At 43.3% G+C, this 21,984-nt stretch overlaps 2 protein-coding genes across 4 annotated transcripts in view; both read right to left on the reverse strand.

Annotated features, from left to right (window-relative positions):
• Positions 1-1,112: 1,112 nt before the first annotated feature.
• Positions 1,113-6,083, reverse strand: LOC121544782 (BEN domain-containing protein 3). The gene is made up of 4 exons (XM_041854925.2): positions 5,738-6,083; positions 4,441-4,495; positions 4,105-4,301; positions 1,113-3,926 (listed from the first exon to the last, which is right to left on the reverse strand). The coding sequence occupies exons 2-4, from the start codon at positions 4,490-4,492 to the stop codon at positions 1,686-1,688; spliced, it is 2,490 nt and encodes an 829-aa protein (XP_041710859.2). The 5' UTR covers positions 4,493-4,495; positions 5,738-6,083; the 3' UTR covers positions 1,113-1,685.
• An 8,984-nt stretch (positions 6,084-15,067) lies between these two features.
• The window catches only part of LOC121544785 (all trans-polyprenyl-diphosphate synthase PDSS2-like), a 32,550-nt gene continuing 25,633 nt past the window's right edge, over positions 15,068-21,984 (reverse strand). For 2 of the 3 annotated variants that reach the window (XM_041854930.2, XM_041854928.2), the window contains 6 exons: positions 20,813-21,011; positions 17,971-18,045; positions 16,904-17,077; positions 16,564-16,695; positions 16,408-16,443; positions 15,068-15,417 (listed from right to left, as the gene is read on the reverse strand). In XM_041854930.2, the coding sequence (XP_041710864.1) occupies positions 15,262-15,417; positions 16,408-16,443; positions 16,564-16,695; positions 16,904-17,077; positions 17,971-18,045; positions 20,813-21,011 (772 nt within the window). In that variant the 3' untranslated portion in view covers positions 15,068-15,261. The remainder of the gene's footprint in view (positions 15,418-16,407; positions 16,444-16,563; positions 16,696-16,903; positions 17,078-17,970; positions 18,046-20,812; positions 21,012-21,984) is intronic. The other variant, XM_041854929.2, reaches the window with a different exon arrangement.

The raw sequence follows: 21,984 nt of genomic DNA on the forward strand, positions 1-21,984 counted from the left end.
GGTCATGTCTTCATCACGTGAGGTTCAAAAGCAGCAAAAAGAAAGGAGACGCCAAGACTATGAGGACAGTGACTATGAGGATGAACCTCCAGTGTACCCAAAGACATGTAGAAATATGTGCAGTCCTTTCGATATGTTATCATGAAAGCTGGCCTTGACATCCCACGCAAGTGAGTGGTTACAGAGTTATGCCTTTAGGTTTTCAACTGGATGCACTCAAGGAGAAAAAAAACTGGGTAATGGTATCATTAGTAGTTGGCATCAATATCTGCAACAATTTGAGGGGATCCATGTGGGTCGACTTTGAGCACCTCTCTCCTGAAAGCTTGGTCATTCAGGTCCAGAAATCACATTTATACCATTTCTCTCATGGGTGAATGAAGAGATGAGGTCAAATGGATTGATTGATATGGAATGGAATTGCCCTACTACTTCAAAGGCTCTAGGCCTATCTGCAGTGGCTTACTGATTTTTTCTCTCTCTTTATTTCAGTGGAGGATATGGCAACAAGCTTCGGCTAAATGTACAGAAACTCATCAAGAAAAGTAAATCGGTGAGTTACTTTTGTGCCTAGTAATGACTTATAAAATAAACATATTTCTGCCAACCTTCAACATCTTACAAGACTGTAAGGACCCAAACCCATACCCCGTGCACTGAAGTGGTAGAGCAGTCCAATCAACACCCCGCCCTGCTCTGGCACGAGTCTTAAGTTTTCTTCACTGTACTGATCTTTGGTTCTCTCTTCAGGTTAAAGTTGTGGACACCTTGGAATTGGGTGAATCCAAGAATGGAGACCGGTACAAAGTTGTTCTGAGGCGCTGGAAAAACGTGGAACTTCCAAGAGTTTTTAGTGGACGATACTGACTATAATTCTCGCCATTGACAAGGGAATTAGAATATCTACATCTTTGCATGATGTTACATCATAGTGAATTGTGCAGTTTTTACAGTAGTCCTCTTGTTATGTGTTATCATTGGCTTATCTGGTTTCAAATAGCCTTGACACCATTTTCAATTAACAGATGTTAATAACAGATCCAAATTCTCCAAGTCATTCTACGTAATTAAGTAATGGATAGTCATGGCTTGAATCAGATGCAAAGAAAATATGGGTGGGATAAGTATTTAATTAGCTAAATGCTAATAAAGTGAAATGCTAAATTGGACTGATTTTATTACAAATGGGTTAACATGACCTGTTGCTATGGTTTAATACAGATTTATAGTACAAACTTCTATAAGAAGGTATAACATAACATTTTATAAAAGACCAGTGGTGCCATAATGCTACAACATGTGCGTTGGAACAAAATAATATCACAATTTCTATCCATCTTTGACTGATCTACTGTCTTTGTAATATTTACATGTTTATTGTTTTTAAGGCTACAACAGCTTATCTACAGGGTAAGTTAGATTAGCTATTACAGTATCGTTTTTGTACATTGAAACTTAGTCTATCATCTCATGATTTCATCTCAAACGTCATCGATGAAAAACTACACCGTCTAATGCTGTAGTTCGATATTACAAATACATCCATTAAGAGTACTGATGAAAAGCCTTTAAGAGTTGGCCTTATCCTACACAGGACCGTGTGCAAAGGCTTCACTATGCTATTCAGCTTATGTACTTGTGTAAATATTTAGAATAAAAAAAGTAAGTGTTGCCTTCAGCTTTGACTAGGACACAGTATTTGATCTCTTGGCCTTCTTCAGTATGTCACACTTCTTACGGTTGGGCCGCCGGCATCGCTCATCTATGCTTGGCACGCATTCGTAATGCCAGACCTCCTCCATCTTCTCAACTGGATATACGGCCTCTACATAGTGGCGGATGAGCCTGAGACGCACAGGATCCAGCTGCTTCTTATTGCAGGCGCCCGAGTGGTTATACTGAAGCCGCAGGTTCTCCTGTGTGAAGAGCTCAGGGAAGAGGCGCACCAGTAGGCGGGCAGCAAAGTTTCCCACAGAAAGGCTCTGCTGGACAATCTCTCGCACCTCAGTGTCTGAGAGCCAGTAGACCGAAGGCACGGGGAAGTCCGGGATCGACACCGTCAATTTCTCCAGGGGGATCTTGCAGAAGTCTTTGCTACTTTTTTCGGGCGGTAGTGGAGGAATTTCGAAGTCCTTCAAGCGCTCTGTGTTGAGCTGGTTCACTTGGCAAGCAGCCACAAAGTCCACAGGCTCTTGCTCCAACTCAGGAGCGTAGACTTTGCGTTGCTGCTGGTACGACCGCCGTTGTTCCGTGTCTCGACGCCTGCACCGCTCGTCCAGTTTACCCACAAATTCCAGGGTCCACACTCTGTCATTCTTGGCCCGTGGATATAGTAGCTGTACGTAGTGGCGAATAAGGTCGACCCGTACAGGATCAAGCTGCTTCTTCCCGAGAGAGCCACTACAGTTGTAATGCTTCCGTGCGTTGTCATAGGTGAAGAGCTCAGGGAACATAAGTACCAACAAGCGAGAGGCAAAATTTCCAATTGACAAGCTACAGTCATAGTTGTTCCTCAGCTGCTCCCTGGAGAGCAGATACTCTTGAGGCACACTGAACTCTGGTAGGGGCATCTCAAGTTGTTCAAAATCGACTGGCACAAGCAAGGACTTTTTTGACCTACGACCTGGTCTCTCGTAGTCACACAAGTCACTGATCTTGATGATAGAGACATCGTCAGGGAGGCTTGTGGAGTCATAGCTTTCATCGTTCATGTTCTCAGGATCGCTGCCATTGCCGTTACTGTGAGAACCCTCTATTGCGTCTTCTATGCGCTGCACACACACCTGCAGCCAACTATCCTCTGAGACATCAGGAAAATTTGCTTCCATGTATTTACGGATAATTTCTATCCTGTCCGAGTCCAAGATCATCTTTCCCACACTACCCTCTGGAAATTTCCCCTCCTCAAAAACCTCAGGGAAAAGTCGGTTTACAAGAAACATAACAAAGTCTTCAGGGGAAGAAAGCTCATCAAGATCCTCTCCAACCTCCTGAGTGTCAAACACAAGGTCTGGCACTACTTTGTTGTTGTTGGTGTGGTCACCATTGGAATCTAAGTCAAGGTGCACTTCTTGTCCCTCCTCATTTATAAAATGGCAGGGCTGGTTCTGCTCAGCTTTGAAACCAAAGCTTGTAATAGTCTGTTTCCCACATGACTGTTGGCCACTCTCCATATCCTTCTGGGCCCAGAAGCGGTTAAAGAAGTCATTAATCTGTAATAGGCATTCATCCTGCCAAATGTTGTTGTTCTTAACCAGAGGAAAGCACACCTCCACATAGTTGCGTATTAGCTGCAGATGTAAGGAATCCAACGTTCTCTTGTTGATGATGCAACCACGAGTGCACTCATTGGCTTTAAGAAGTTCTGGGAAGAGGTGTACCAGCAGTCGACAACCCAACTCGCCAGCATTTGATGTCTGCTCCATCAGCTGACTCAGCTCCTCATTTGTCAACAGGTATTCTGGCGGAGGCTGGAACTCAGTCGCCATCTCCGAGGGTTTGATCTGTTTCTTGATGCGAGTGACCTCCAGGGAAAGTAGATCAACTTTGCTGTGCAGTTGGGTCATGCTTGAGTTGAGCGTATTAAGGATGAAAAACATCTTCTCAATGAGGGAGTATAGATTAGAGTCTGTTGAAGACATGGACCCTGCCGCACCCAGGGCAGAGAGGGGTTCACTTCGGCTGTGCTCCCCTGTATTGACCAGTTGAGGGGATAAGAGGCTGCTGTAGCTTAGCCGCACTCCTCCCTCATGCTGAGCATGCTGGTCAAGGCTTGATGTGAGCTTCTTCTCTGTGATTCTGTGAGAGATGCTGTAGAGAGGCTTCCTGTAAGAGGCTATAGTCTTCTCCTGGTCAGCAGATGTCAGGCAAAGGGGTTGAGGCCTCGTGGACTCTTCAGACAATCTCCTCAGCAAGCGCCGCCCGGCCTACACAGAGACAACAACATTATCCATTTCTTATCTCAAATGTATTTTCAATGTCATATAAAAACTGGAATAAGCACGCTAAATAAATAGATGGACAAATGTCATCACATAGACAGGCCTATTTAGCAAGTTCAGTTAGTCATGAGGTATCATAGATTATGCCATTTCATTAATTTACCTCACTAGAGACCCTGACTCTCTTGCTGCTGGTAGACTGGTCCAATTCAGAATTGTGAGCGTCACAGCCCATGTCCATGGCAGTACGTTTGCTGGTGGCCTCACTAGTTCCAAGGGACCATTTTCGTGGTCCTTCAGTTGTCTCACTAATAGCACAGTCATCCGTCTCCAACTTGATGCCTTGAATGGGTTCTCTCTCTGCAGAAAAACATTTAAAATCAATGTTATGTTATTTACAAGTGAATTAGATTTTCCCACTTAGGTGTTGATCAATCCAAACCGCTTCGAAGTGGATTGTTGCATTATGACAGTGGAATGAAATTGTTTATAGACTTACCTCTCTCGAGCTTTTCTCCATCCGAGTTTTCCCCATGGTCAGAGGAATTCATATCCTATAGTGAAAAAATAGAATCAAAATAAATCAAACCTGTAACATCTACAGTTTATTCATTTTTAAGAATTAAAATGTCACTGCACTGTTAAGTAACCTTTACTAAATAGACACATTACATTGATTGCATTGTCCAAATTGTGCTATATTGTTAGAGACTTCATCTTTCATATGATAATATTTCAAAATTATTAAAAGTCCCATTCTATATTCAACAACATAACTGTGAGTGTTGTTCCATATAAAGTAAAGCCTATGATGTTATTATTGTCATAATCAATCAGGCCCTTGTTCACTTGCAAGTTCACTTGTCTACTTCACCTGCTTTAACATGTTCATAGGCAATTAGGCGGATTTCATACTGAACACTGATCAGCTGCTTGGGAGCATGTTTACTAATCGAAAATAATGGACTGTGTCACATTCATTTTACAAATAAATATAATAAACTTGTGCTCTGCTGTTTAACTGCTAACAGTGGGTGAGTTGTGTTCTGGTAGTGATGCAAGAGGACTCAACGTCTGTAACTAGAGGCTTTATGACTTGTCTCACTCGCCCCCTTTTACTGCTGTTTCTGTCCCATCCACTTCCTCATTCTTCCACTAGAAGAAGCCCATGAACCAAAACATGAGAGTACACAGACAGAGGACGAGGCGAAACGAGAGGATTTACTCCGCCCAGGATCTGTTCACGTGAGATAAGCCTATTTTTTGTACGTCGGTCTTTGGGTGTCGAATTACGTGAGGCTTATTTAATATACGTTTTGTAATGTTTAGGCTGTTACAAATATACTGATATAAGTGGTTGCACGTGGCATTCCGATAACTTTGAGAAAAAACACTTAGTTGTGCCTGATGTTCACACGCGTATCTGCCCTCTCACTGGCTAGAATGGACCCACCTGATCTCGTTTGCCTTCAATCATTGAGGACATGTTTTTCCATTGTTAGAGCGGTCACTCGGCTATCTTGCCAATATAATAGATCATCTTTGGAGTACACACACAGCTGTGTCATACTTTCCCCGCTGTCAATAAGAACTTCAGTCTTTCGTGGCAATTAAAAACGCCATGAGATTTATTTGAATACACATCAAATTGATATAGTTTTACTTCGCATTAAAGCTAGCTAATCATTGTTTTTTTAGGGATTATTCTTTAGTGACGCGGCAGTGTATATCCTCGGACGAGTTTTTCCCACTCGTCTTCGTGGAATTGTCTCAAAAACGCAGATGCTCGAGCTCACCTTTACGATTTCATGCAGTCCTTTGCAGTCATTGAAGATTGGGTTAACATATCTTCCGAGAATGTCGTGGGAATTTCACACACGGATAACTGTTGTTCGTGTTTCTCTCCTCTTTTTTTCTTGTCTGTGCCGTCTCGCGTGACGTGATTGGGCGCGCGCCTGCTGTGTCATTTCCGCACAGCTGTGGATGTGTTTTGTGTGGCCGTGGGCCTTGTGCATGATGACAACAGGAGAAACGATTACCCAAATTGCGCGAAAATGCAATGAATTGAAAGGTAAATAACTAGCTACATTATTTGTGGGTAATTTGCGAATCCCCATATGAGGCTTGATAGCCCTGCAGGCTATTTCATGTGAGCTGGCATACTGGCAGAATACGGCCCAACCGCAGATTTTCTCTGCATTTCAACAGGTAGCTGCAATATAGCGCTCTCTGAAGATGTGCAGTACCTTCACAGAGTGGGCCACAAACTAATACTAAACAATGGAGAAAATGCATCCCATGACATTTTCACCTGCACAAAGTGAATTTAGTGTTCAATTACATTCCATGAGACTACATAACCTACCTACATATTTGTGATAGAATAGTTTATAAACATTATGTATTCAATGACAATGAAAACATCGATCAAATTGATTTAGAAACCCAGGCCTTTAATACACATTGCAATCAATCCACATCCGCCTTTTCAGATCCACTTGCAACTTGGACATAAAAAGTAACATTACTATGGTATGTCTCCCTCCTGTGTTTTCAAATGGAATTGCATTTACAACAGAGGGTGGCGGTGAAGAAATAGCTATTGGGCCCACTACTGTTGGTCCAGGTCAGATTCCCAGATAAAAATGTAAATAAATCGTATTTCTCACACTTAAAATGCCTGAAATCCAACATCATCCCATTTGATCCAAAGAATATGTCAGCATCCAGAAAAAAAATCCAGTTTTGTAAGGGCATTAATGCATGTCTGAGGATTAGAGGACTAAGTCGTTATGTAGACATAAAGGTAGCTGCTATTCTACCTTTTAAAATTATTATATGCGGAATTCAATTAATCTTACTTTAATATGAATAAAGACTTGCTAAATTGCCAAAACTCAGCAATTTGACATGTCCCTCCGTGCACACTCTGCGACTTCTAGGAAAACTTTAACCCACTTAATCCCAACATTTCTCCAAGTTTTTACCATAATTGTAAAGCATTAGTTATTTTATTGCTTTGACAGTCATTTCTGAAGAATACTAATTATTGAATGTGAGTCCTTTACATCTGCCCCTCATTTTAAGGTCAACCCTGTTACGTGAACTGAACTGAATATGGTGAAACTATTACTTTTTAAACATTTCTTTCAAAAGAAACAGTCAAATCAGTGTAAAGCATGAGAGCTGGTTCTACTCTTTTCTGGTGTTGTGGTGGAAAACTGAGAGGGTCTAGCATAATATGTTTAGCATAATATGTCAACCCATAGATACAGGCTAGACATTTTTTAACAATTGCATTTGTTTTGTGAAGTTTGCATTCTATTGCCCCTCCCTGTTGCGTACAACAAGCTTCCATTCCCCCTGTCACAAGAGGATTTATGGCTGATTGAAGATGAAATCGTCAACCCTGTTATGGTCAACCCTGCTACTTTATTTGTATTTATTAGGGATCCCCATTAGCTGCTGCCAAGGCAGCAGCTACTCTTCCTGGGGTCCAAACACATTAAGGCACTTACATCACACATGAAATACCCCTACATATCTACAATACAAAATCTATAATACAGTGCCTTGCAAAAGTATTCATCCCCCTTGGCGTTTTTCCTATTTTGTTGCATGGATTTCATGTAATGGACATACACAAAATAGTCCAAATTGGTTTAGTGAAATGAAAGAAAAAAAGAATGGAAAAGTGGTGCGTGCATACGTATTCACCCCCTTTGCTATGAAGCCCCTAAATAAGATCTGGTGCAACCAATTACCTTCAGAAGTCGCATAATTAGTTAAATAAAGTCCACCTGTGTGCAATCTGTGTCACATGATCTGTCACATGATCTCAGTATATATACACCTGTTCTGAAAGGCCCCAGAGTCTGGGGCACCACCAAGCAAGCGGCACCATGAAGACCAAGGAGTTCTCCAAACAGGTCAGGGACAAAGTTGCGGAGAAGTACAGATCAGGGTTGGGTTATAAAAAAATATCAAACTTTGAACATCCCACGGAAAAATTTAAAGAATATGGCACCACAACAAACCTGCCAAGAGAGGGCCGCCCACCAAAGCTCACGGACCAGGCAAGAAGGGCATTAATCAGAGAGGCAACAAAGAGACCAAAGATAACCCTGAAGGAGCTGCAAAGCTTCACAGCGGAGATTGGAGTATCTGTCCATAGGACCACTTTAAGCCGTACACTCCACAGAGCTGGGCTTTACGGAAGAGTGGCCAGAAAAAAGCCATTGCTTAAAGAAAAAAATAAGCAAACACGTTTGGTGTTTGCCAAAAGCCATGTGGGAGACTCCCCAAACATGTGGAAGAAGGTACTCTGGTCAGATGAGACTAAAATTGAGCTTTTTGGCCAAAGGAAAACGCTATGTCTGGCGCAAACCCAACACCTCTGATCACCCTGAGAACACCACCTCATTTCTACCAGCATGTTAAATGTGCAACCACCTTTACTCCACACACAGAGACACGTACAAAGCTCTCCCTCGCCCTCCATTTGGCAAATCTGACCATAATCCTATCCTCCTGATTCCTGCTTACAAGCAAAAACGAAAGCAGGAAGCACCAGTGACTTGGTCAATGAAAAAGTGGTCAGATGAATCAGATGGCACTTGGGAGCCAGGCCCACCCATTGCAGAGCCCAGCCAATCAGTGTAAAAAAAAAAAGTCGGTCCTGCTCCTCTCCTCGCTACCTAACTTCCCCTCACAGTCCCTTCAGTTTCCTGTTAGTTTGGCTGCTCAGCCTACCTAAGTTATCCCTCACCCATCAGCCCTGCCATTCCCAACCAATCAGAGCGCTTGGAAATGTGCATCTGGACACTGCACCCACCCACTCAGCTCAGAGTGTTATTGTCATCCAAAGGGAGAAGACATGTTTCTGAGGAAGATGAGTTGCGAGGCCCTACACACCTCTCTCATCTAAGAGACTACCAGCCCTGCTCCAGGCCTCCTCAGTGGTCAGGGAGTGACCACACCCTCACCAGTTGGGAGCTGATGAGGGAATACGAGTACCTGCATCACGAGCAGCAAGAGATCAGGAGGGCGTACTCTAGGCCATCCCGGCCTGAGTCAATGCCACGGGAGCGCCGCTACTCTCCTGACCACCACCGCTCTAGGCCTCCCTGGCTAGAGACATCGTCACCGCCACGGGAGCGCCATCACTGCCGGTACGCCATGAGTCGGCCTGGCTACTCCCCTGAGAGACACTACTCCAGGCCCTCCCGGCCTGAGTGTTCGCCATTGGGACCCCCACTACGTCCCGAGGTGGCCCAGTTATTCAACAAATCTTTGTCGCTCCAGGCCCTCCCGGCTGGAGCCTACGTCGTATTTGCCAGATCGTCAGGAGCGCCACCTCCCCCCCGAGGTGGTCCAGCCGCTGTCCCAGCCGATGTCCCTCTAGGCCCCTCCGGCCAGAGGCACGGGAGCGTCGGGTCCGCTTCTGCTCCCCAGAGAGGCCTAGCTCCCAAGCAGATGGAGACAACTCCAGAGTGCACAGTCCACGACACCAAGGTCTGCACCCTCCTCAGCCAGCTCGACTAGCCACAGTTAAGGAGACTCCCACTCCAGTCGTGGAGCCACAGCCAGCCACTGCCATGGGGCCTGTTCTGGTTGCCGTTGCGGAGTTGTCCTCTCCTCCCAGTGGGGATCCCCTGCTAGTCGAGTCAGGTGACCACCAAACACACAGCTGTTTCCAATTGAAGATTACAAGTCATTCTGATTACCAAAATCATATAAACATCTTCAAATGGAAACAGCTGTGTCTGCGTGTGGGTGTGGTGGTGACCAAGTGTTCAGTATGGGCCTCAACATCATGTCCTAACCAGACAGCACTATAGAGGACAGAACCAAACCAATCAGTTATAAGTACATAGCGGGTGAGGGCATTCACAGCTGACCGCTCAGACGGGTGAGGGCATACCAGCCAACAGTTTTTACATGGTCCTTCTAGCCAGATTTAGTGACCAACAGTTCTTTACATGGTCTGTCATTTCTCCGGATTTAGCGACCAATAGTTTGCACAGTGAGTTTTTACCCACAAAAGGGCTTTATTACAGAAATAAATACTCCTCAGTTTCATCAGCTGTCTGGGTGGCTGGTCTCAGACGATCCCCGCAGGTGAAGAAGCCAGATGTGGAGGTCCTGGGCTGGCGAGGTTACATGTGGTCTGCGGTTTTTAGTCCGGTTAAACGTAATGCCAAATTCTCTAAAACGACATTGGAGGCGGCTTATGGTATAGAATTGAACATTAAATTCTCTGGCAACAGCTCTGGTGGACATTCCTGCAGTCAGCATTACAATTGCATGCTCCCTCAACTTTAAACATCTGTGGCATTGTGTTGTCACAAAACTGCACATTTTAGAGTGGCCTTTTATTGTCCCCAGCACAAGGTGCACCTGTGTAATGATTACGCTGTTTAATCAGCTTCTTGATATGCCACACCTGTCAGGTGGATGGATTATCTTGGCAAAGGAGAAATGCTCACTAACAGGGATGTAAACAAATGTGTGCACCAAATTTGAAAGAAATACGCTTTTTGTGCATATGGAAAATTTCGGGGATCTTTTATTTCAACTCATGAAACATGGCACTTTACATGTTGCGTTTATTTTTGTTCAGTATAATTGTCACCATGGAAGGCCAAAACTCCATCCCACTAAAACAGGTTGAAATTTCAGGCGGTCTTTTCAAACAGCTCTTACACTAAAAGGGCATTATCATCATTTTCACAATGTCACAGTATTATTTCAACCTCATATTGTTGAAATAAATATAACACAGGAAAATTACATTTTTGACTGCACAGGGCCTTTAATAGGCACTTACTATAGTAAAACAAAAATTACCTCTTGAGATGGGAACATGTTTTTAATTATGTGAAATCATAAAGACACCGAATTGGTGGAAGAACAATGAACTGCCCTTAAAAAGGCTATACAAAAGGAGGATATAATAACCTTTGGCCCCTGGGTTGCTCTTTAGCCAAAAAGGGTCCCCTAAATAAACAGGAATACTTGTCCAGAAACGACCATATTGGACAGGTTCCAAATCCCAGACCCAAATTCCATGGCATTACAAATGGATTCTGCAAATGAACAAAGAGATTTCGTTAATCAGTTCCGTCACAATGTAGGGAGCACAACTTGACCTTGTTCTGTCGAGGACATACTGTATCATATCTAACATCCACGCACACTCTAGTTAGTACCCAATGTTCTAGCACTGACTGGTCACAAATTTGTCGATGTTGGGCTGATATAACAGCTGAGACGGTGCGACAGTCATTATTTGGTTAATGAGCTGTCTCAGTGGCAGTGTGTGGCGCGGCAGTCTGATCTGTCAGCCAATGAAATGCGAGACCTGTGCTGGAAAGTCGGGGGTCACTGAAGCGAAGGCTTGCAACAAGGGGCTGGGATTCAGCACTTAACACTTTGAAGTGCTCGTTAAAATGTCATTTTTGGACAATATGCTCGTTTCTGTTGAAGAGAGAACAGCATATTGTTCCTAATGCACTGAGTGGTTTCATCCATCACCATGTGATGGTATTAACAGGTGTTCACTGAAAGGTAATTTGTGAAAAGACTAATTGAAAGTCTATCACGGCACTATTATTGATTAGAGATCTTTCAAATGCACACAAAATACACTAAACAAAAACATACGCAACATGTAAAGTCCCATGTTTCATGAGCTGAAATAAAAGATCCCAGACATTTTCCATACGCACAAAAAGCTTATTTAGCTCAAATTCTGTGCACAAATTTCTTTACATCCCTGTTAGTGAGCATTTCTCCTTTGCCAAGATAATCCATCCACCTGACAGGTGTGGCATATCAAGAAGTTGATTAAACAGCGTAATCATTACACAGGTGCACCTTGTGCTGGGGACAATAAAAGGCCACTCTAAAATGTGCAGTTTTGTCACAACGCCACAGATGTCTCAAGTTTTGAGGGAGTGTGCAATTGGCATGCTGACTGCAGGAATGTCCACCAGAGCTGTTGACAGAAAATTGAATGTTAATTTCTCTACCATAAGCCGCCTTCAACATCGTTTTAGAGAATTTGGCAGTACGTCCAACCGGCCTCGCAACCGGAGACCACGTGTATGGCGTCGTGTGGGCGAGCGTTTTGCTGATGTCAACGTTGTGAACAGAGTGCCCTATAGTGGCGGTGGGGTTATAGTATGGGCAGGCATAAGCTATGGATTACAAACATAATAGCATTTTATCGATGGAGATTTGAATGCACAGAGATACCGTGACGAAATCCTGAGGCCAATTGTCGTGCTATTCATCTGCCGCAATCCTTGAAGAGGAGTAGGACAACATTCCACAAGCCACAATCAACAGCCTGATCCACTCTATGCAAAGGAGATGTCGCGCTGCATGAGGCAAATTGTGGTCACACCAGATACTGACTGGTTTTCTGATCCATGCCCCTACCTTTTTTTAAAGGTATTTTTGACCAACAGATGCATATCTGTATTCCCAGTCATGTGAAATCCATCATTAGGGCCTAATGAATTTAATTTAAATTGACTGATTTCCTTATATGAACTGTAACTCAGTAAAATCTTTGAAATTGTTGCGTGTTGCGTTTTATATTCTTGTTTAGTATAGAATACTGAATGCCAGGTAAAGGGCTAGGTCTTCAATGAAAATTAGGTTTAGAATGCAGGCAAACCAATGGATGGATGTTTCCACGAAGGGGAAAGACTACCTATATGTTTGCCCCCCAGACTTATTTTCTGTGTCCATTTTGGGACACTCCTGTCAGTGTTACGTTAGTGGACTAGCCAACAGAGTACTCATCTTCTTTTGAGTGGCATGTAGAGATTATGCCCTTTTGAAGACACTCTTGTTGAAGTCTCTCTGTTTTATGGACATTTGTCCTCTGTCTGTAGGAGCATGATGTGGGGAAGCTGTAATAGAATCTGTTTTGCTGCGCTGGCTGGCTCTCCACTGCGCCCCATCTGTAATTACACCACACAGACACCCACTCACATGGGGTAGCTGCTGCCTGCTGCCCCCTCCACAACATTATTTGTGTAAACTCAGCCATCTTGTCAACCTAGCAGTCTGGGTGCGACGGATGGGAAACCACAAAAATAATCTCTATGAACAATAACAGTGTAGGGTTTCAGATATATGATACTGTACATGGAGTGGTCACTCTGTATAGAGATTTCTAAAATGCAACCTCCCTGCCTTGAAGTGATCACTAATCTGTAAGGACTGAATTCTAAATAGAGATCCACACCTGTAATTCTGGGCCTGTAGCAAGGACCTCAAGAAAGACAGGTAAATGTTCTCAGTAAAAATTGTTCCCAATTTTAAGAAAAACTTGTTTGAGTTATTTGAAGACCCTTATTCTCCTCTTTATGTTTGGTCCCTTTAACTTCCTTCTTTCCTCCTGTCTGCTCACGGCATGGATTAATATTACATCAATGGCCAAAGGCTTGCTCTTGTACACAATGTTCCTACTAAATGGAGGCAGCACTGCAGCTAACCTAACAGCGCCAAAAACATAGTGGGAGTGGACTCAAACTACTACCCACATCCCATCGACTGAGATCCACATTTTATTTGAAATGCCCTCTACATTACTGGATAAGCTTCGCAGTCCTTTTCTTTTCCCCTTCCTCTGTACCGCATGCCCTTCAGGCCAGGCCGCATGTGACAGACAGACACTGATGGTAGTGGTGACGCTTCTCCAACAATGTTCCCTCTACAATTTTTCAGCACTGAGCAAATTTCAGGACTGCTGAGTGCAAACTTGAACCTTGTGAAATTTCTGTGCAACTTCCGGTGCGCATTTACTGTGAACACTGAGGCCGTACCCGCTTTAATTTACTGTTTTAGGTTACTGTGGCTATTTGATCATAATGTAGGCCTACCATTTAAAAAAACAATGGATAAAATGCATCACATAACATTTTAACATGGAAATTGTGGTTCTATCATTCAGCCTACAGTAGAAGCCAATGTGTGGTGTTCAATGTAGACCTACATTCCATGTGACTTTTGAAAAGAACATGCAGGGCTTGACATTAACCTGTTTATCCACTTGTCCTTCAGACTAGGAGCTGACTGAACATTTTGATGTGTTGTTTGATGCAAGAAACCACTTTACAAAATAAAATGCATTATTATTCCCATACCATTATTACAGAGAATCAGACAAATTATGCTACCCTCTGCCTATTGGCTACTTAGCTTATTCAAGCCCGTCTCAAAACACTGCCCCTTTAAGACACAAAAAAAGCTCTTTACCTGACTTGCTTTTCAAAGATGGCTAGAAATGTACAGGTTTTGTGCTCTTGTAGGAAGCAATCACTCCCACATTGCTGACTACAAATGAGCTATAACTGGGCTAATAACTCACTAACTAGCTAAGGATATGAACAAATGTACACACGTGGCTACATGCAGCTCTTGCGTTGATCTTAAAACAAGCGCATAATAATCCTGACCGCTCATGCTGTAAAACAGTTGAATGTGAATGGCACAAATCCATATGGCAATGGTCTATTTGCATATAGGCCTACTGCAGCTCTGATTGATTATAGCGCACCGGTCTGTGTAGAGTACGGGCCTGAGTCATGCCTGTCAATGCAATAGAATCCTACTCCAATGCGCTCTGCCTACAACAAAATCTCTTGCATAGTTAGTTTTGTTTCGGTATGTTGCATTGAAAGTGGCTAATATTGCGTTGATTCAATCACAATTCCCACAGTAAAGGGAAATGTTGATAGTGTTAACTAAAGGGGAAAACTCTAGAAAGTTGAGTGAAGTTCAATCTCATGCTTAGAGGGAACATTGTTCTCTACCCAGTTTCACACCTTGGCTGTCCCCTGCCGAGAGTGCCAGGGAAACCACAGACCACCACCCTGGCGCCAACCCACAGGGGCACATCGGCCCAATCAATATCCTTGCATTTCCTGTCCATTTGCTGCAGGTCATGGGAATGGGCCTCATTAATAATTACTGCTGGCGGAGCTTCGAGTGTGCTCCTCGTGGCAGGGCCAACGAAATTTGACATTTTTCCCTCCTAGATTTTTGCTGTTGCACAGTGACAGAGCAAAGTCGTAATAGTAGTAAACACAATAAAATAACTCAACAGATGACTGGATGTGAATTGTTTTAATAGCAAACAGTTAAATGGAGTTTTAAAGGTGTGATCTGTAGTTTCATTTCCGGTAAACACCGGTGAGGGTTGCGAGTGTTCTGCTCACCGATTGGCTTAAATGGAACCAAGATTGTTTTTTGTGTGTGTTTGAGCATTGATTGATTGTGGCCACAGGGGAGTAGGGGGGGGTCAGAACTTTGTGACCGCGCGAGCGATGTTCTCCAAGGCTGAGCGCGCCTCAGAGGAAGGGAAACACTGGATGGACTCCAGAGCTTTGTTGCCGTGGTAATGACACAGATCTATTGTCGAGGTGACACCTTTCTCCAACTTGATCGTGGACCGCAGCTGTTGCAGGAAGAGACCATATGACATGACTTCAGCATTTTTTTTTGTAAGCAAATGTTGAAATTAGCATCCTATTGTGAACAATGAGGATGGAATGTGCAGTGGTCAAGACAAAACTGTACATTGGTCATGAGACTCCCCCTCCTCCCAGACACACTGAGTAATCTTGGGTGTCTTTCCCCCTTCTGCTCTGACTCAGTCAGGACATCTTTTTGCTTAGGGCGTTCTACCTAATGAATTCTGGGACTGAAAAGCCCCTGTGGGCTTTCGCTTAAAAAACAGCAGGCAGGGAGCATTGCTCCTCTGCACTAATGTGGGTGCACGCTCCTCAGTTTGGAAACGGGACACAGCACACTCCAAGGGTCTCCACCATACTCCATTAGTCCCCAGAAAGTCCTGTCCACCACCTTCTCTTCCTATGTTGAACAACAGGTGGCAGAGATTACCAAAATATGGTCTGACTGAGACCATCTCCATGGATGTTCAGACTGCATTACATTTAAGACTAACAGGAGCAGTGCACAGGGCACACCTAGTGTTTGACACAATATGTATTTCAGAGTAAAAGCCCAGGCAAGCAGGACACATTTATTCTATTGTAAATACTAATCTATATGGAAATGAAAATTATAGTTACTACAATAACTGTTGTGCAGTTAGGAGGATACGTTCTCCCCATATCCCCCCTCCTGAAGGAGATTCTCTGACAATGGATCTGTCTCAGTCTCTCTGTCTCCTCCACAAATAGTCCTGGTTACCTAATCCCCACGATCTGGTTTCAGACGTGACCAGAGATCCCCCTTGTCTCTTCCTGCACCCCCATCTGTCCCCTCCTTTCCTTTCTAACTGACTTTGGGAAGGAAATGTCAAACTTGTGATTGGTTACAGTGGATATCAACACTCTCTAAGCATCTTTGACAGTCTTGCAACCTACCTTGCTACCATAGCACAATAATAAACATCCACTGTATGTACATTCACCCTGCTCACCTTTGTATAGTCAATTTGTCTTCCAATAGTTTTTGCCTGTTCACAGAGAAAGATGGTGGGAAAGAAAATTCAAGAAGTAAGTATACATCCTAACCTTGTGGCTATATAAACAATTAAAATGTCAAAAGTAATAGCACAGGATAAGTGGTTCAGTACCTGTTGCAGCTGATGACACCATCTCTCCTGCCCCACAATCTGCCGGTGGAAAACCACAGGGGCCGAGTTAAAACTGAAGGTTACTGGGTCTGCTGAGCTGCTCTTCACAAATAGCTGCAGGTCAGAGTTCAACTAAATAGGGGGGAATGACAGCATTTGTCAATAATCATGACAGCCTAGTCATGATCCTTACATGTTACGTTTCACCACCTATCTCAGTGTATTGCAAATACCCACTGTGTCTTTCACTCGCATTTTCACATTTTTAGGAAAGATTGAAAGCAGCATGATTCTATACTTTTCAGCAAAGCCAATCTTTCAGGTTTCCTGCAATACTTGCCTTGTGGCCCAGTGATAGATGCTTGGCATATTTGTAAGCCAGTCCTTGGGCATCTTTGTCATGTTTGGCGAGCTCCATCGCTGCCTGACAGCTTTTTGCCAGCAAGGCACCATGGGACAAGAACGTCTGCTCCTCCCACGTGACCATGTTGATTTCATCAGTCAGGCTATTGTCCTGAAAAGAGCAGTTTACATAAAGTGTTATGTATTCAGTTATGACTGTTTCCATTACATAGAAGTACATTTTTATCCGATTATCTACATTTCGAATAGCAGCGCCAACTATAGAATATACGGTACAACTTTAATTCTTTGGAACTTAACTTAAAAGCACACTAAAAAGTTTGTCCAAATTAATAATTTAGTAAAATGCATGTTTTCATTTTATGTTAAAAACAAAACTCACCTTTTTTTTTGTTATTATGACCATAACTGTAGTAGGGGATGCCTTGACATATTTTTTTAGTAATGTTCTCAGTTAGTTTGTATGGTGTCATGTAACTACAGGTAACTGCCAAAATAAAGGACACACTTGAGTAAATGAGGGATACAAAGTATACTGAAAGCAGGTGCTTCCACACAGGTGTGGTTTTCTGAGTTATTTAAGCAATTAACATCCCATCATGCTTAGGGTCATGTATACAAAAATGCCTAGTTGCCCATTATTTTGGCTACCATGGCTAGAAGAGATCTCAGTGACTTTGAAAGAGGGGTATCAAAGGAGCACAGGGGGTTTAAAGGGTGTATGTGTGTCTCAGTCACCAGAACTCAACCCAATTGAACACTTATGGGAGATTCTGGAGCGGCGCCCAAGACAGCGTTTTCCAGCACCATCAACAAAACACCAAATCGACTGAATATTTTGTGGAAGAAGGGTGTCACATCCCTCCCATAGAGTTCCAGACATTTGTAGAATCTGTGCCAAGGCGCATTGAAGCTGTTCTGGCGGCTCGTGGTGGCCCAACGCCCTATTAAGACACTTTATGTTGGCGTTTCCTTTATTTTGGCTGTTACCGGTAGCTATAGCTGGCTAGGGTGTCCCTGGTAGTGGTATATAAATTGTCTTACCTCCAAACTGTTGGGCATCTCATGGTAGGTTCCCTGCACCAAGTCACCAATGGCACTCGAGATCAACTCCACAACCTGTCAAACGCAAAAGAAAAAAGCTTTGGTTAACCACCATGAAAGTACTTTATGTAGTATTGAAATTGCTCTAAAGTGAGATGGGGATGGGGTTTAGGCTAAGAGGGTGTCTGGGCTGTAAATTGACCAGCTCTAACTCCTCACATTTCCAGCTCATTATCGGAACAGTGTGGACTGACTGAGGACTGCCTGCTGTTTTTATTAAGCACACCCAGACTGAGCTTTGTCAATTTCAATCTTATTTATAGCGACCCCCAGTTTAAACTGTATTATGAGGCTTTATCAGGTATCCAGTCTGAGAAGATGAAAGGCTGGCAAGGCAGAAATCAGGAAATGTTATGAGGGCTGAGGGGTTGATGAGGCTCTGGAGCAGTGGTCTGACATCTGGTGCTGGGGCTCTTTGTCATCAACAACCCAACTCAGAATTGATTATCAATTTGATACCTTCTTGTTTTAGATATAACTTCACTCTGCTCAACAGGTTGTGGCCCGGCGGTATTGTATATTCATCATTTTTATCATGTTTTACACTAGCTCCCTCCCTTGCCTTTGAGGAATTCTCAAGTCTACTAGGTCCAGGTGTGTGGGCATGTAGTGGAATGAATGTTAAAAAAAGGAAACAAATCTTAATTGTTTTCTTATTTAGGATTCAACTTGCCCCAGTTAAAATTGTGAACTTTGGGGCATCAAGTCAAAGATCTCGGGAGGCTGAACAGCTTTGTCACATAAAGCTCCATTAAAACTTGGAGGTCATATTGTGTCATCTGTCTGCAGTTGCCCAGTCCCTCTTGCAGTGGGAATCCATGACTACATTTTAAATAGCACCCTCACTCACACACTATACTAAATTCAGTCAGGCACCTTATTTTATATGATTGTCCAAACCACTGACTGAGTTTAAATAATCACAAACACGATGTTCATCAGCTTTATCTTCTTTCACAATCAATTGCTCCTAAAGAACAGTGTATGGGCACAAAGATTTACAGGTAGATAAGAAAGACAATCTATTTGTTGTACTCCCTTAAATTCAAGAGGTTTTTTCATGATTTGAGAGTGTGTCTCTATAAGAGTCTTCATACTGCGCTCTGGGTAACCAGATCCTTTAGGAAATATTAAAGAAACTCAAGCCTCACGAAAGGCCCAAAAGGACAATACCCCTACAGTGTTACCAGATGTGCTGTCTTTGCTAGGCTGGGAATTAGGAAAATGAAGGGAGGGGGGAGTGGGGGTCTTTTTTTGGAAAGTATCAGATAAGCCCCCGCCTCCCCCTTACTCTACTCCCAAATCCAGGCAGATCGTGTTTTGCCGACAGGTCTGTGAGGGAGAGAAACCGGAGCTGGGCTCCGAGATCACTTTACCCTTTATACCGGCCTAGGATTCCTCTCAAGGCCGGAACACATAATCCAGATCAATTGCTCCCCTGAAATATTCCCTGGTTTATGTGAAATGCTTATAAACCTCTAAGCGCTTATGCTACGACTGCTACTACTGTCATGTCTGTCTTAGGTGACACACACGTAAACACAATAAAATCCTTGAAAAATATATTTTCTCACATTACACATCAAGCAATTGGTGAGTGTGAACATTTTATTCTCTATCAAGGTTTGAATAGGGGTCTCTATTTGTCATTGTCCATTTGTTTAGGAGGCAGTGTCGTGACCATAGTTTAGACACACGTGAGTACTAATTTCAACATTTTAACTAGGCTGTTTTACAACTCTTGTGGGGGGGGCACATGTATGCATGTCCAGCAGGGGGAGCTCTAGAATGTCATTACATTATTGAAAATAAGACAATCTGAATTATACTGCAAAACAAATGAGTGTCATGATGTTCATGTAAGGTGTTAAAAATGCCTATGTATACCACTTTGACAATGGCCAAATTTAAAGAAAAAAAAGTACTTCTGTTATCAGAATTGTCATGATCACCGTGTCTTTAGGTGGCATTTTAAATGCCTGTTTGTCTGTCTGAGCATGAACAATCTGAGCTGAGGGAGTGGGCAGGGGGGAGAATTTGGAAGATTGCAAAGCAGAGAGAAAAGTGGTTATTATGATCCTCTTGTGCAGCCACATTCTGTCAGTTGAGGTTGGTGACACATTCTGACAGTTGAGGTTGGTGACACATTCTGACAGTTGAGGTTGGTGACATATTCTGACAGTTGAGGTTGGTGACACATTCTGACAGATGAGGTTGGTGACAATCTGTCAGTTGAGGTTGGTGACATATTCTGTCAGCAAAGGATTGCCAGTGTATGCACTGGAAGTGACCTGTGACCCACCATGCCCGCACCCAGACACGCACACAGACACACAATCTGCAGAAGTGCTTAGTAAGAATGAGTAGAAGGCCGTAAGAGAATGTAACCTGTGTAAATGAGGGTGCATTATTCCCACCCAAGCATATGTTGTGTGTGTGTGTGAGTATCGGTCTGCCTGCCAGTGGCCTAAGTGAGATAATATATTTGTTGATTCGATCAATCCACAACGGCCAGGAAAACTTGACACAGCAAGCTGATGTAAATGGTGTTTAAACTCCGCTTAGACTGTTTGTATTCTCATCACTATCCTTAGTTGTACTGCAGCGATCTTAGCATTGTCAACTATCATCTTCATCTCACTGACGATCTATTGAGATCTCACAGGTAAAAAGTCTGAATTCAGATTGCATTTTGGAAGAAATTTAAAGGCAGAACGAAAAAGCTACAGGGCAAGAAATCTGTATCTCCAACAGAATGTGTTATATGACGACTATTTCATACCTTAGTATTGTTTAGCTGGGCCAGTCCAGTGCAAGCATTGGCGAGCAAGAAGTCCCCACTGAGAACGGACATCTTGTTTCCAAACTGCATGTCCTTCAGGGGTCCGTCAGAGTTGGTCCACTCCTTGAGATTGACGATCCCACGATGCACCAGGAAGGCCGTGTGGATGAGCTCTGTGATTTCAGCCAGGTTCCTCTGGCTGTAGAGGAGGAAATATTTACATTATCTAATTGTCATCAGTAAAACATATACAGTGAGGGAAAAAAGTATTTGATCCCCTGCTGATTTTGTACGTTTGCCCACTGACAAAGAAATGATCAGTATATAATTTTAATGGTAGGTTTATTTGAACAATGAGAGACAGAATAACAACAAAAAAACGCATGTCAAAAATGTTTTATTTTTTTCAAATTGATTTGCATTTTAATGAGGGAAATAAGTATTTGACCCCCTCTCAATCAGAAAGATTTCTGACTCCCAGGTGTCTTTTATACAGGTAACGAGCTGAGATTAGGAGCACACTCTTAAAGGGAGTGCTCCTAATCTCAGCTTGTTACCTGTATAAAAAGACACCTGTCCACAGAAGCAATCAATCAATCAGATTCCAAACTCTCCACCATGGCCAAGACCAAAGAGCTCTCCAAGGATGTCAGGGACAAGATTGTAGACCTACACAAGGCTGGAATGGGCTACAAGACCATCGCCAAGCAGCTTGGTGAGAAGGTGACAACAGTTGGTGCGATTATTCACAAATGGAAGAAACACATAATAACTGTCAATCTCCCTCGGCCTGTGGCTCCATGCAAGATCTCACCTCGTGGAGTTGCAATGATCATGAGAACGGTGAGGAATCAGCCCAGAACTACACGGGAGGATCTTGTCAATGATCTCAAGGCAGCTGGGACCATAGTCACCAAGAAAACAATTGGTAACACACTACGCCGTGAAGGACTGAAATCCTGCAGCGCCCGCAAGGTCCCCCTGCTCAAGAAAGCACATATACAGGCCCGTCTAAAGTTTGCCAATGAACATCTGAATGATTCAGAAGAGAACTGGGTGAAAGTGTTGTGGTCAGATGAGACCAAAATCGAGCTCTTTGGCATCAACTCAACTCGCCATGTTTGGAGGAGGATGAATACTGCCTATGACCCCAAGAACACCATCCCCACCGT

This window comes from Coregonus clupeaformis, chromosome 29 (genome assembly GCF_020615455.1).
Source record: "Coregonus clupeaformis isolate EN_2021a chromosome 29, ASM2061545v1, whole genome shotgun sequence".
Classification (NCBI taxonomy): domain Eukaryota; kingdom Metazoa; phylum Chordata; class Actinopteri; order Salmoniformes; family Salmonidae; genus Coregonus; species Coregonus clupeaformis.

Coding starts and splice junctions, on each gene's coding strand:
- LOC121544782 (XM_041854925.2), bottom strand. CDS start 4,492: ATGAATTCCTCTGACCATGGGGAAAACTCGGATGGAGAAAAGCTCGAG. Junction 4,302..4,440: donor TGGAGAAAAGCTCGAGAGAG/GTAAGTCTATAA, acceptor GTTTTTCTGCAG/AGAGAGAACCCATTCAAGGC. Junction 3,927..4,104: donor GAGTCAGGGTCTCTAGTGAG/GTAAATTAATGA, acceptor GTCTCTGTGTAG/GCCGGGCGGCGCTTGCTGAG.